Source organism: Phaethon aethereus (assembly GCF_964289735.1).
Source record: "Phaethon aethereus genome assembly, chromosome: 15".
NCBI classification, from domain to species: domain Eukaryota; kingdom Metazoa; phylum Chordata; class Aves; order Phaethontiformes; family Phaethontidae; genus Phaethon; species Phaethon aethereus.
This window is the reverse complement of record NC_138591.1, coordinates 8,727,974-8,743,799: the sequence shown is the minus strand read 5'-3', so window position 1 is coordinate 8,743,799 and position 15,826 is coordinate 8,727,974. Positions and strand designations below refer to the sequence as shown.

General features: G+C 38.0%; 1 protein-coding gene across 1 annotated transcript; it reads left to right on the top strand.

The window, feature by feature from the left end:
* Nucleotides 1-1,045: 1,045 nt before the first annotated feature.
* LOC309410469 (putative short-chain dehydrogenase/reductase family 42E member 2) lies at nucleotides 1,046-14,419 on the top strand (the record flags this gene model as incomplete). The annotated part of the gene is made up of 11 exons (XM_082006857.1): nucleotides 1,046-1,276; nucleotides 3,883-3,978; nucleotides 4,758-4,818; nucleotides 6,638-6,756; nucleotides 8,289-8,364; nucleotides 9,579-9,661; nucleotides 10,195-10,332; nucleotides 11,611-11,676; nucleotides 12,481-12,544; nucleotides 12,900-12,973; nucleotides 14,216-14,419. The coding sequence occupies 11 exons, from the start codon at nucleotides 1,046-1,048 to the stop codon at nucleotides 14,417-14,419; spliced, it is 1,212 nt and encodes a 403-aa protein (XP_081862983.1).
* Between the last annotated feature and the right edge of the window lie 1,407 nt (nucleotides 14,420-15,826).

The window sequence follows — 15,826 nt, the reverse complement described above, 5'->3', positions numbered from 1 at the left end:
CCTGCAGCTGCCAGTTACCAATCATGCCCAGCTTCGCATAATCTCTGGTATAACCCTGGTATAAATAACTGAGAGTAAACTATGCTTAACTACCTGTGCCCAGCTGGTGGAAAATGATGTACTCTCATGCATGGGGATGTTACTGTGAGGACCCACAGTAGCTATGAGAAAACCATAGGCTATCTACATGGGAAAATTAACTGGACTAATTTCTTGGAGTATATTGTGATCTGGAATACCAGCCATTTTAATTGCAGAATATGAGTGAATTTCTAAAGAGAAGTGATTATTGTAGAATAAACTAATTTTTAATACATAACAAAGTAACTCCTGTGGAATTGCTTATCACAGGATGATATTCTAATCAGTTTTCCCAAGTAGATGAACCCACAGGGCAGATGGCTTATCCCTTCTGATCCTTGTCGGTTTAGCTGTATATGAATGCCCTAATGAGAACAATATAGGCAAAAGTTAGTAAGAAGTGGACCGAACAGTAAACATATTTAGTGTGTAACCAGAAAAGTTCAAAAATGGTAACAAATAATTATCATTACTGAAGAACTGTGACCCAAATGTGATATAAAGTGGATTTTAAAAGCAGAATCAATCTTTTCTTGCATTCCTTATCTATTTTTTTTACCTGACTAGTAGGCTAACGTCTATTTGGCATTAATATATCAGAATTCAGTGAGTTTTGGCAGATAAAATGTTTGATATACCAAACATTCAAAAATTTAATCATACCTGTTAAGGTTAGGTAGTTGTAATGTCTCTAGGATCCTGTAATTTCTCTTCATTTCTATATAACATGAAATTTGTTGTTATGAGGAAAAGACTAAATCTTGGAATATAAAAAGTGTTTAGACTCATGACTCATTGTACATAGAAATACCATCACCAAAATTATGAATTTATATATTTTAAACTTTTAAAAATAATAAAATAGTATAATCCTAAATATAGGAACATTGTAACATGAAATTTACTGAAATTACCCGGAGTATTATGCAGGTATTTTCAAGAGATCTGCTATCTTGCAGTCGTGATGCAAGAAGGATCTACAGAAGAGCTCCACAGCAGCCAACCATGTGAGAGCAAACTAAATGAGGGTGCGGGACCCCTGGTTAACAGAAGCAGAAGGACAATGGTGACAGGAGGTGGAGGCTACCTGGGATACAATCTGGGATGCGCTCTTGCCAGGTCAGGAATTGCTGTTGTTCTGTTTGATGTACGGAAACCTAAATGGGAAATTCCAAATGGAGCAGATTTTTTCAAGGTACGTTGAAATTATGTATTTAACAGCAGTGAAATGAAGTTGTACTACTTTTATGCACATTAGCAAGGCTTCCTCTTAAGGATTTTTGATAAAAGCACAATAAGAAGTCATTGTAAAAGGTCCTCAAATGCATAAGTAAGTGATTAAGAGGTAGCAAACGGGAGTCCAGGTGGTCGGTTCTCTCGGTGTCACCAGTGAAGTTCTGAAGAGTCCCGTGTTGGGAGTGCCACTCAACGCTTCCATAGCTCACCTACGTGAAGGAGCGAACAATGAAGTGACAAAGTTACTGCTCAGAAAAATTATTTTGAGTAAAAAGGTGAGAGCAAGACAGGGCAACAAAAGTGATCACAAATGTAGAATGACTGCCATGCAGGGAATGATTGAGGAAACTAGGACTTTCCAGTCTGGGAAAGAGATGACTTGGGAGCGGGAGAGCTCTACAAACTGTGAGTGACATTGTGACAGATAGGGATTGACTGTTCGCTGTCCTTTTTAGTACCAGAAGGAAGGGCCATCAGGTGAAATGAGGAGTCAGTTCAATACAAACAAAAAGAGGTCTTTTTTTCATGCAGTGAAAAGGTAAAAGGCATGTACAAACCCTCGCCAAAAATGTACTTCCGTTGGAGATTACGAAATAGGTAAGCTAAATTAGGCTCAAGAAATCTTCTGAATGAAAATACTTGGAGACTGGAAGAGTATTCTTGGGGAAAGTGTCACATATTCTTGCCCTGTTCTTGCTCGTCCCAGGGCATCCGTTGATGAGCACTGGTTCCGTTTGATCCTTAACAAGTCAAGGAATTTATTATGTCTGCAAAAGATGGGGGAACGAAAGAGACCTCAACTATTTAACGGCTCACAGCTATCTGTGGAGGACAGCGTCCCCCACTATGCCCTGATGTGGGGAGCACCGACTCCTCGCAGCTGCTTCACCCACCCAGGTTTGGGGGTCGGGGTGCACTAGCGCTTTCCGTGTGCTCCTGTCGTCTTGCACAAGTTCTAGCTAGACACAGGGTATCATTCAGCTGATCTTGCCTGAGCATTCAGCGTAAGAGCCCTTTGACACCATTGGGACTAGAAAGTTGATGGCAAAGCTGAAAGTGATCACAGGATCTTTGTGCCAGGGGCCACTGTGGTGATGGCAGATTTTCTCCTTCTGGCTACATCGCCACGTGGGACAGGCGGTAGGGGAGGCAAAGGGGGATGGTGACATTGCTCTGCACGTGGCTGTGTAGTGGGCAGAATACCAAGCTAAGCAGACCTTTAGTCTGACCCAGGATGGTTGTTCTTATTTCCAATTTCATCAACAGCTTTTGTAGAATATGGAACAGAGATCAAGTATTATTGAGGAACCATTCAAAAACCATAAGCTTGATTTGTTAAGGATATAAATCCACAGAATTTGATTTAAGTTGGTGGATTGATGGCAATTTACATCTTTTAAAGGAGACTTCAAGAGATCTGACAAATCATCTTCTGAGAACAGTTGTTTTTTTAATAATTCAACTGAAAAACAAGTATAGGTCAATTACCTAGAAAATAGAACTATAGAGTCCTAGTAAATGAAGTAATAAGTCAATTCGGAGATCCGAGCCTTGATCACTGATTTGGAGAGTGCTAATATTGTTTATACTGGTTAGCTGCTTTAGCATTTGATTGAAGGTAGGAAGGGTAAGTCAGCCATGTTTGTGAAATACTTTAGCAGTCTCAGAAGAAAAAAGTTGAGAGTTAAAGACTGATTAGATTACCTCTTAATATTACCTCCAGCCATTTCTTTTGTGATTATTCTACCAATTTCATTACAGTAAATTAAATAATATGTCATATTTTGAAATATCATCATTCAGATAAGAAAGGTATAATATTTTTATTGATATCTATTTAGGTATGTGGAGTATTATTCATATAGTATTATCTGTTGTACAAAAATGCAATATAATATTCTAAGCACAGCATAGCATTTGATAGTAGATATAGTGTGTGTGTATTCAATACAGTACAGTGTTCGGTAGTAGATATTTCATATAATGCAATTATAATACACCACTGTATACTAATACAATAATAAATGCATATAGTGTGTACTCTTTTGTTTTAATCTTGTTCAAAACTGTAATTAAATTTATCATGCAGTGTACCTAAAATAAAGCTTAGATGGGCAAAGAGACATTTGTCCAGATTGCAGAAGTCAGATCTTAAGGTGCTAACAGAAGAGGAGTTCGCTCTTATTTGGTGATTCCATGGCAGACAGATGACCCCTTCCTGCCCTGATTTATTGTCCTTAGGGCTTGATTCTCCAGCCCTCAAGCATATGCTGCTCCCATTCAAGTCAAACGAGTTTTGCCAGCCTGCAGGCTGCAGGGCTAAGTGTGAAAATATGCATTATAATTGAAGCCAACAAGAGTCATATTTGTTTTGCAAGAAAATACTAACAAAATTCTTAGTCATGCATTTTCTCCACATTTATAACGTTTTATTTAATGCTAGTTGATATTGTGAAAAATGTATCTGAATGACATTACATTTTCATTAATAGCCATAGTTAATACTAATTCTGTAAGAGAATGTAATGAGCTCTATCAATCAAAGTCCATTTTCTCATTTTACAGGGTGATGTGAGGGATTATGATGCAGTGTTCAAAGCATGCGAAGGAGTTGACTGTGTTTTTCATGTGGCTGCATGTGGAATGTCAGGATTAGAACAAGTAAGCACAATTTTCCTAATATTTTCTTTCGTTATTCTTGTGAAAGCAAAAATTTGTCTGCAAATACGTAGCAAAAAATGTGGTTCTATGATATTTAGGTCACAGAAGTTAGTTATAAAGGTCAAGTCATCCATACAGGCAACAAGAAGGGAGATATTCCTTAAATAATAAATGTCAAAGCATGAAACCAATGTACTACACAAAATACTCTAGAAAAATTAGATCATAGATTTAAGATCTTGGATAAGAAGGCATACCCTTTTTTGCTAATCTGAAGAAGTGTGACAATATTGCTCTAGAACTAATGTTGATGCGTTTTCTTCTTGTGAACTCATGGTCATGAGGAAGCAGACTAGCAACTCAGTGTAATTATGCTAAATAACAGTGATATTCACAGAGGGTGTTATCAAAAAAGTCATGAAACTACTAATTTATTTCTAGGAACAGGACAGATTGCCACTGGAACAAGAATTTGTGAAACCTTTCAGGGAGCATAACCTGTAATTCCTGTTTCTGTATCATGGATTACCTGGGGTGCAACAAAAAATTAAAGCATTGTAATTTCCTTTCAGAAGCATCTTATCTTTCATTTTTCAACTTTTTTCACACACTGAATAAGACAATAAAAATGAGAACTGACAGAAATCACTGTATGTCAGGACAGAGAACTGTAACACACACCTCACATAAAGGCCACAGCTGTTCTAGATCGGCAGTTGTAACAACTGTATTGTGAATGTGACTTAATTAATTAGATATTGTGCAAACTCTATTTCTAGCTTCAAAAGAAAGACCAGATTGAATCCATAAATGTCGGAGGCACAAAAATAATAATTGATGGTATGTACCTAGATTTTCTTCGCATCTGAACCAAACAATGAATTAAAAAAACTTCTAATTGGATGTTTCCTGTGTTGATTTGGCAGTAAAATGAGGCTCTTCTCTCCCTCCTTTCAGAGTATGATGTAAAGCTAGCTGTGCAGGTCCCATTAAAACCTGTAGGAGATTTGCCACTGATTTGAATTGTGGATAGGTTTTCAACCTGAACTTCAGTCCTTGACAGACCAACTTAAACTCTCCTCCGTGTACTGGTTATTTTTTTCCTTTTGCTCCATGTAATGGAGAAGCGTTATCCTCTTTCCTCATAGAAATAACGTGAGAGATACCATACTGTTTGTTGTGTTGTAAACATTGGTAGCAGGAGCCATCGACATGCTAAGTATATTTAGCTATTATTTTATCACATTAATCTTCTGTCCTTTCTGATCATCTATCTAAATGTGATCTCTTTTTATTACGTACTGATTTTTAACTACTGTCTCTAGAAAATGTTAGTAGATTTCTTTCTGTATATTCAATTCTAGAAAGAACATTTCAAAGTGTATTTTATATACCAAAGCTACTTTCTCTTTGGTTTTCCCTCAAAGACCAAAAGGCAAAAAACAATCAAAAAGCAAAATGGCAAAAGCAGTTTTGATTTAGACCCATTTTCGTGCAGCCTCTGGATTACTGTGTATTATTACTGAAAAAAGCCAGAATAATTAGAGTGAATTGGTAGGCAAGTAAAACTCTAAATGAGTTAGAGGGAAGAGATTGCCACATATTCCCTTCTTCTTACCCCAACCTCTGAACCCACAGATATATGTGATGTCAAATTTCCATAGGCTCCCAACAAAGCAAGGGTCTTGGGAGGAGCTGTTAATCTACATTTTAATAATAGATATTATTACTGTATTTTGTTCCAAATATTTACAACACAGTAATTACATTTATTATTTTCAAAATGAGCCAACTGCTCTGTAGATTCTAAAAATTCCTGACTTTGAATATTAATTCACTTAAACATTCGAAGTATTGTTAAATCAGAAGGAAATTTATGTTATTCAAGTTTGCAATGACATATATGCAGCAGAATTTAGACATAATATCTTAACACCTGACTGGAATCCATAATTAAGACTTTGTTTTGTAAATAATATTAATTCCAGTTGTATCTAATGTCCCATTGATTATACACCAACAGCATATGTTTCCTGCTAACGTGTCGTTTATCACTTACGAACAGATTGAGACCAATGCACGTTTGTCACACACCAGAGCGAGCTAGCACATTTTCTTATACGACTTTACTTACCTGCACAGGCATCCACAAAACTGTGGTGCAAGAAGCTCGCTGCTGAAATAAGGGCAAAAATAATCGTCCCCAGTCAGGCTGTTCTCCACAGTACTACCCCTACAGAAAGAGGCAGGGAGTCTTCAATGCTGTTTGATCACAAGAAAAGTTCATACTCATCTCCTTTTTTTCAATTGGTAAAACGAACATGTTTTAAGAAGTGTTTCTGAAGTGAAGGAGGAATTTTTTCCCCCTGCCAAGACAATTCCTCTGTCCAGCTGATCACTAGAATCCAGTAGCGATACGATAATTGCGGGTACCTGATTACAGAACGTTTGGTAATGTAGTATTTACATAGCAGATATTTAGGATGAAAAATTCCAGCTGAATGAAAGATAATATTATATGTTAAATGATAAGTTAATATTAAAATTAAAAGATTACTTTTTCTATAAATATGTTTGTTTTCAAAAAGAGAAGCTGCCCGTTCATATGTTGTTTCTCACTCTTTACTTTTGTTTTAAAATATTTTGTATACCATTGTAGTCTGCAAACAAAGAAATATCCCTAGACTGATATATACCAGTACAGTGAATGTGGTATTTGGAGGGAATCCTATTGAAGAAGGAGATGAAGAAACCGTGCCATATTTTCCACTGGAAAAGGTATTTTGTTCATGTGATGGCATGGCATTTACTGTGCTCTAAAGGATAGATTATGTGAAGGCTGTTCTGAGAGCAGAAGCTGGTTTACTATAGATCACATCAAATTCTAAGAAAGTATTTTTCATTAATGAAAACTGAACCATGATCAATGAAGAAATACTCAAATCATAGTGGCTTTAATCTGCTAGAACTAGCCAGATTTCAGATGATAGAATACCTAAAAATGGCTAAGAAAAGTGGAATGTGACATTTAACAAGAATATTTTAAGAGGAAGGGCTTTCAGGGGACCATCTGCTATGTAAATACTGAATATTATGGCCCCCGTCAGCCTTCGCATTGAAGAATAGTGTTACATAATCAATTTCTACATCTTTATTCAGATGCATTTCTGCTGCTTTGAAGTTCCCAAACCATGCTTTCTTGCTGCAGGCCAGGTGGTTGCCATCACCTCAGGGCTGCTCTGAAATACCATTTCCTTCTTTACTGTCATCATTTAGGAAATATTTTCTAGCTGAAATCTGAAGCTCAGTGCATTCTGGCCACTCTTCCCATTTGTTCTTTCCGGCTCCCAGCACACTGCCTGCGGTTAAAAGCTATAATTTTAGGATGTACATCCTGTGTCCAGGAATCCCAAAGAGGACTGACGACTGCTCTGTTGGCGCCTCCTGAGATACTTGGTTGGATGTGTCAGTTTGTGCACAGCACCTCGGACTTCTGAGAAAGCATTTCAGGAATTTGCAATTAGTTGCATGTGTCTGAGCCCTAATCATATGTTTTCTCTAACGGTGACCATGAAATAGCAGCAGCTATTGCTTGTAGGTGGGGCATAGAGAGAGGTGGAGCAGGTGGATTGAGCCACCTGAGAGTAGAAAAATTTTCAATGGTGGAATTTCATTTTTAGGTATATTTTTCAATATAAAGCATGGCAATGCAAAATTCAACAGATACTTATCCACACAAGGCTATTTATGTAACCACTAAACCAGCATGTGCTAACTGTGTCCAGAATCCTATTGTTTAAATACACTTCGGTGCAATTTTTAAAGTTAGTGGTAAAAGATACAGCTGGGAGAGAATTATTTATAACTCTGCAAGTAGTTTCAGTAAGAAATGGAAACATTTTTAGGAAATTCTGAATTTTTAATTTCGTATTTAACTTCCTGTTTTTTAAAAAAAATTCCAATTAAAAATTGATGTTTTTCCAAGATAAAATTATCTGACCCATGACAACATTTGGCTTGATACTGATTTTTCCAGTACATCCAGCACACAAAAAGTGAGTTAAGTAAATACTAGTGGACTTAAATTCACTCTGAAGCTAAACTTGTGCAATTAAAATGTAAGTCTGGTAAGTTTCTTTGTCTTAAAGTATATATTTGCTACATCTTGTTGTTATTTCTAGTTTGGTTTTACTCAGCTGATGTCTATAAGCTGTCTAGATTTAAATGTTACCAGACATAAACAGTAAATTTGCCTTTACAGATGCAATAATGTGATTAAAATGTTGATCATATTCTCCTTTTCTTTATAGCAATTTAATCATTATTCTAGAACAAAGGCAATTGCAGACCAAATGGTTCTTGCTGCTAATGGAACCTTACTCAAAGGTACATATAAAACATTTGGGTTTTTCCCATCATTAGTAGTGCTAATGGGTATTCCATTCTCTGGTTACTCCTTTATCAACAATTAGTATACTCTAAATTAACTGAAATAAGGGTTTCTTTTGTTTGTTTCTGCTCCTCCCTTTGGTGGATGATTAATTTTTTTATGTGTATACCCAGACAGATATGAGGTTATATGCAAATAGTAGGTGGGAAAATTCAGAAAATTGAACCTTACTTCTTTAAATCATCTTAAAAGTTTACCAATTTTACAACAGATACAGGATTTGTGCTTTCATTCCCCATTCAGTCTATCACGTCGTGCTTCTCTGATAATACCAATCTCTAAGCACTGTCCCATAGGTCATTTTCATAATCCCCAAAGGCTTGCAGGTGTCTGGCAAGAATAATTGCAGTTTCTTAAACAGATTGGCAATATCAGCGTCATGTTGACTTCTGAAGTCACACATGAATGAATAGCTGCAGCTAAAAATCTATCTGTACATGGCAAGGGAAATACTGACATTTGCATTTACACGCATATTTTGCTGTTGCTACTGATTTCTCTGAACTGAAAAGTTGGCAAACATAAATTAGGTGGAGATTCAATTTTAGAATCCTTGATTAACTGCTGAGCAAATACACCTACCCACATAAAAGATGCAACTGTGCCAATTCTCAGGAGTCAGAGGAGTCTACTTACTAATTCACACGCAGAGCGTCAAGTATACATTTTGATTTAAAATATTCTAACGAATTTGAAAGTCTCTGTTTAAGAGACCTCTTCCATTCCTTTGTGATGCCCTTGAGCTGCAAGTAAGCAAGGTGTCTAAATATAGCAAATTGAATGATCTTCTTCCAGCATTGCATGTGTCTGCAACGGTGGACAAATATGTACGTTATAAACTTTTATCTATAATAAACAGCAAAAGTCAATCAAGCAGGAGGCATATCTATAGGAAAATTTGATCTGTCCTGTCCCTGTTCAAACTCTTCTGTGGTCAGAGGGGTTCAGTTTTTCAGGCTGTTAAGCTAGGGGCTCTCACTACTATTGAATTCGATTTTACACAGAAATGAAAACAAGTTGCTGGGAAGCCGAATCACATAGGACGGTCAGACTGATCCTTTACTTTCACAATGTAAAATTCAGACAATATATGTCAGCCATGTATTGATGTCAAAGCTATCTGAAATTCACATTTTGTTCTCTCTCCAAGGAGGGGATAAGCTCCATACTTGTGTGCTTCGTCCACCAGGCATATATGGACCAGAAGAGCAGCGCCACTTGCCACGAGTAGCCGTATGTGTTATGTAGTCAGCTCTGGAGGACACTACAAGTAGTTGTAAGGGCATAACACGAGCGGAAGTATCTTGATTACAGTTCTTAACAATTCCTCCAGGAAAACTGTTGTGAAAGCTTGGTGACAGGTCACATGATGCAAGATAACAAATAGCGTGATATGAGCATTGCAGAAATGGCAAGGATCAAGCTGTACTTTTAAGAGAAAATAAAAAAATGCAAGGCTGAAATGGCATGGTAGAAGAACTAGGTTTGCATCCCTGACTGTTTAGTCGAAATGTTTTCTTTTAAATATGCACTTTAATTTCCGCCAAACACTGTAATGTCGCCATATTTTACCACTGTGTATCAGTGCAACAGTTCTTGATTTATAAAACCACCAGCTAGTTGGTTTTTTTCTTGTGATGCTGTTCTTGTGCTGTAATTGTACACAAATACAGCAAATTCTAAGTATTCAGGCTGAGCCAAAATGAACACATTTTACTGCGTAACAAAGGAATAATGTAGTTATTTCACGTTTTGTGTTGCTACAGGTAAATATCCAGCGGAGACTATTTAACTTCAAGTTTGGGAACCACAAAGTTCAGATGAACTGGGTTCACATAGGAAATCTAGTACAAGCTCACTTACTAGCTGCTGAGGCTCTCACCTCTGAGAAGGGTTACGTAGCTGTAAGTAAACAATATAAACACTGTGTCCCAATAGCTTTAGCTCTCAAATAGGTTTAATTTTTGATGTTTTGAGATCAAAGGTTCTCCCAAAAAGTGGTGTGCTAAATTCTCAAAAGTGGTATGTGGCTCCACAAGCACGTGGACAGTGCAAATGCAAATACATTCTGCTAATATTTTGATGCTGGTTTTTTTCTGTTTTGAAAATGTATAATTTCCTGTTTGATTGGAGGAAATAGTATTTTTAACCAGGTTAATATATTCACCATCATACAAATCTATATATTCTGTTATTCTTTTAAAAATAGAGTCTGATTCTAGACTAAAATTTACAGCATAAAATTTACAGCAACTATTCTGAGGCATTCCAGTTTAATTCTCAGGGTTGAAAATTCCAAAAAGAGATGTACAAAATTAATGGACAATTTTAAAAGGTGTTTCTTTTTCTTCTACTGGTTATAACTGCAACAACAATCTGAGGACTGTGAAGCATTACAGAACTGACAGTGTTGCAGCAGCTGCTACATTCACAGCTCCCGAAGGCTCCAGCTTCATTTATATTGGTAGGAACATATAGACAACAGGTACAGATACATCTGAACATCTTTCCATGTGCTGTCAACTAGTTAAGTGCTTGGAAGCTATGCGGCTGTTTTAGAATGACATAATGCCCAGGCTCCCAGGGTCTGCTTGGGTGCTCGGGAGTTCGTAGCGCCCACAGTTGGATAGACGCCTCACCCAGAGCATAGCTGTCAAGGAAGTATTGCCTGCACATTTAGAAGGCTTGAAGAAGATAGACTGGAAGCCAAAGCGGATTCAGGCACGGTGACATGCCCCGCAGAATGTGTATACTATATTTGTTTTAATCAGAAAATTAGCCCGAGTTGGAACTTGACCTCAAAAAGCAGTGTTTATTAAATGCTGTCAGTGTTGCCACTTCTGTTGGACTCATGAAGATAATTCTGCCCCCTGACCATCAGGAAGATCTTAATGTTCTAACAGTTGGGTTACTACATAGTGAAATCAAGCTCTGATCTGCATTACACCATGGTTAATCATGATTAGCTCTACTACCACCGTGGGGTAACGCAAAAGTACGAGACACATTTGAGATCACAGTCCAATGAAGGTAGCTTGCTGAGCTGATTTGTGTACATTCACGGTATGCATGCTGGCGTGTTATTCATAAAACCAAGAAAGATAGGTAGGTATGAGAGAGAAAGAACATGCCATCCTATGTATAGTGTTTTTTCTAATTGTTTTTCTCTGCTTCTTTGACAGAGCGGTCAGGCGTATTACATACATGATGGTGAAAACGTCATATTTTCTGAATGGATAGTCCCTTTAGTATGTATTGCACATACATGTAGCTCTAATGCACTGTGTGGGCCCTATTCATATAATTAATTAAAAGACCATACTAGCTACATGAAGTTCAGTGCACATTAATTACTGAATTATTTAACATTAAAGCCAGTCCTGTTCTCCCTGCATATCCCAAAGTTCCACTGGCTTTAAGGGAAGTTTTGGATATGCATAACTGTGGAGTTTGACCCTTGTTGTTTTCAGAGAATTTAGCTGAGAGGTATAGAACCTGCTACAGAACAGTAGCATTTCTGTAAAGCAAGCTCACGGTGCATGAGAAGTCCTACTATTAGCATCTGGCAGGCCTTTTATGACCATTGTTTATTTCTTTGTTCTGCCACCAACTGCAGCACAAAAGGAAAGGCCATTTAGAATCATACCTTAAAAGCTAAAAAGAGGCAACAATATATCTTCATAAACATCAGGCTGGGATTTTAGGAACATGCTAAAGTTTTGATCCTGCAATGCCAACACAGAAAAGACTTTCAGGAAAATGACTGCAGTAGAACGATGGGCCTGTATCTAAATGTAGTTAAGCTTACCCCGTGGAAATAGCATTGTTTCCCCTTTACCATCCGATTGCATTTGCAGGGTGGGAGGTGGACACCGAAGAATGAGTAGGGGGTTTCAATTGCATTTCTTACTTCCAGTATTGATAGGAATATTAACTGGAAAAAAGTTTAGATACATGTTTTATCAATATTCATTTTTCCATTTTCATGCTTCATTGACATCCTCAATTTGATACAAATTCTCAGCTATTCTTTCCTTTTATACCACTTCTAGTTTGAAAAATTAGGCTACAGGAAACCCTGGATACATATTCCTGTTCTCCTGGTTCATATAGCAGGTAAAAATAATAAAATACATACTAATCATTGTGCTATTTATTTTTTAATTTGTTTTCCTATTCCTATAAAGCTACGTAATGGTTTTATAAAATTCAGGGACCCAAATTGTAGGAATTATGTAACATAACATTATTCTAATTAATAATAACCGCCTACGGCATTTGGCATTAATTATACGAGATAAAGTTTAAAGGCTATTCATAAACTGAGTCCATCATGTAGTTTATAAACACCGCCTTCTACCACCATAATTGCATCCTCTGATATCAGTAGGAATTACGGGATGTGCAATGTAGGTATTATCTCAGTTTATTGTTGTACAGCTGTCTCTCTGAGTAACTTTCTGTTTCACAGCCACTGTGATGGAATATCTGCACCTGATACTAAAGCCGGTTTTTAGCTTTACACCTTTCTTGACAAGGAATGAGGTAAATATATAAAAAGAGAGAATGTTTATATACTTCTGACCAAAATTCCCATGAAGTACGTGATACGCCCTTTGGATGGACAGGATCGTCTGCATTAGAGCTCTGTTTTTCTGCTCAGGGTGCTTCCGTTCAGGGCTTACAAGTTCATTTTGTAGCCTGATTTTTCCATGCCATCCTGGCCACCCCTTATAAAATCATCAGAAATTAATCCTTACTTGAAGATTAGATGATGCAGAGAAACATCCTAGAGGCGCAAGACAGAGCGATAGACATGGAGCTGGCACAAAGAGGAAAACAGGCACCGCATCGTCATTTCCAATGAGCTGTCCTATGGAGACAACTGTGGAACTACTTGTTAAAAGGAGGTAGTCCAAGAGTACAGAGCAAGAGTCTGAGGTCAAAGTGGTAGCAGTTATCATAATACCAGGCTAGCCAGTAATTAGAAAGTCCACTAAAAATAATTCTAAATTGGAATTAAAAGTCAGTTTTCTGAAAAAAAAAAACTCGCCAAACTTCTGGACAAATTATTTTTTATTTAATCATTATTATGATTTATAATATAAGCCAGAATGCTTTAACTAATCTGTCATCTAGTCCTTACTGTATTGCAGCATGTAACGTAATAGGACACTGAAGGGACTTGAATGGACCTCATTAACTTCTGCTGTAGCTTTTCAGTTATTCCACAGTTTATCTGTCTGGTTTTTATACTTTTTTCCACGTTAGTTCTATATCTGAAGCAGAAATCATTGAAACTGTGCAACTGAAGCACTTTCACAGATACCATCCGTTCAGACGTGGGGGGTACAACTCTCCAAAAGTGCACGTTTCCCACTCCTCAGATGCGCGTTTCTGTGGAGTCGAGAAGCTGCACCCCTCTCCTCCAGCGCACTCCCCCAGTCCCCGTGCGCACTTCTGCGAGAAGAGCCGGTCTGAGGGAAGTGTGCTGATCTGTTACATGGGATTTCCTTAGTCCTTTAGCTCACATTCACAAGTGAGAAACGAGTGTCATGAACTCCTTCTGCACCCAGTCCACCGAGCTCTGGCTCTTTACCTGTCAGCTACCTCAACTCATTCTGTTAGCGCTGGACAGAATCCGACTCCAAAATGTATATGTTTTTGCATGTCTGTCTTTCTTCATGTTTTTCATTCTATTGTAATATCATTGTTGACATATTTTCATCCAAGTTATAGAAAATCAGATATTAAAGTCACTTCCATAACTGTCCTTTTGGATTTTAGGTGTGGAATGTTACCGTAACTCACACTTTCCGAATAGACAAGGCACGAAATCAACTTGGTTACAAACCAAAGAAATTCTCATTCGCTGATTCTGTGGATCATTATCTTAAAACACGACCTACTTGCCAAGAAGATCATACATTCCTTAAAATGGTGTTTGCTTTTGGCATTTTGTTATGTTTGATCATTCTTTCTTTCTTCTAAAATCGAATAATTACCCACCTGTTCCAGAAAACCTGATTTTGTTTCTGAATATTCATGATCTGGTCATAGTACATTCCTCAGTCACAATGGACTTCATTATTATTATTATGATGATGACATCTCTCTGATTTCGTTTTAAAAAAAAAAAGAAAACCCACAAAAGTGAAAACACAGGACACATCAGGAAATCTTCCCAAAGGACAGTGCAGGGTCACAAAGTCAACGGAGGTCACCGCTAAGAGGTGCAGGAATAGTTTTAATGGATCTTCATTAATGGATTGCTTCATGCTGAGAATGATTTCCAAAAAATGGTAATTTAGGAGGGTGAGAAGTTGGAAGAAGAGGAACCATTGTAGGACTGCGGTGCTGTAACAAGTCCAGTAGCTCCAATGAAGAAAAGATTGACTAAGCAATTCCTCTGATGAAGCCACTGCTACAGCTGCTGTATGTTAGTATGAGGAATAACGAAGACCTGGGAAATAGTACAAAAATACGACAAGTAAATATTTATAAATAACAGGTGGTGAGAGGACTGAAAGTCATGTTTATGTAAAATAGTTTTATTGTTCAAAAGCTTTGTAAAAATGTAATAAATAACATTATGTGTGTTTGTAAATCAAATAATATCCTTTCAATGCAACAATAAATAACTGAACCCAATACTGTTTTTAAGGAGTCTGTGGGAAGGGGGAGGGATGGCACGTAAGACCTCGGAGTTCAGCAAGCTGTTACCGCTGCCACGCCTTGTAAACGAAGCCAGGTTGTGCTATCCGTAATCCTGTACCGGTGCTGGCACACCCCGCTCAGCGAATCGCCACTTCAGGGGGAGCAGGCGAGCCATGCACTAACACCTGAGTGAGTTCATAACCTCTCTCTTTTCCCCCTTCCTAAGACTTGCGTTCGTTGCCTCTCGGGTGGATTGTACTGCCTGAGCCACACGTGCTGCATGTATGTGTGTGTGCTGCATGTATGTGTGTGTGCTGCATGTATGGGTGTGTGCTACATGTATGGGTGTGTGCTGCATGTATGTGTGTGTGCTGCATGTATGGGTGTGTGCTACATGTATGGGTGTGTGCTGCATGTATGGGTGTGTGCTGCATGTATGTGTGTGTGCTGCATGTATGAGTGTGTGCTGCATGTATGGGTGTGTGCTGCATGTATGTGTGTGTGCTGCATGTATGGGTGTGCTACATGTATGGGTGTGTGCTGCATGTATGTGTGTGCTGCATGTATGGGTGTGTGCTACATGTATGGGTGTGTGCTGCATGTATGGGTGTGTGCTACATGTATGGGTGTGTGCTGCATGTATGTGTGTGTGCTGCATGTATGGGTGTGTGCTACATGTATGTGTGTGTGCTGCATGTATGGGTGTGTGCTGCATGTATGGGTGTGTGCTGCATGTATGTG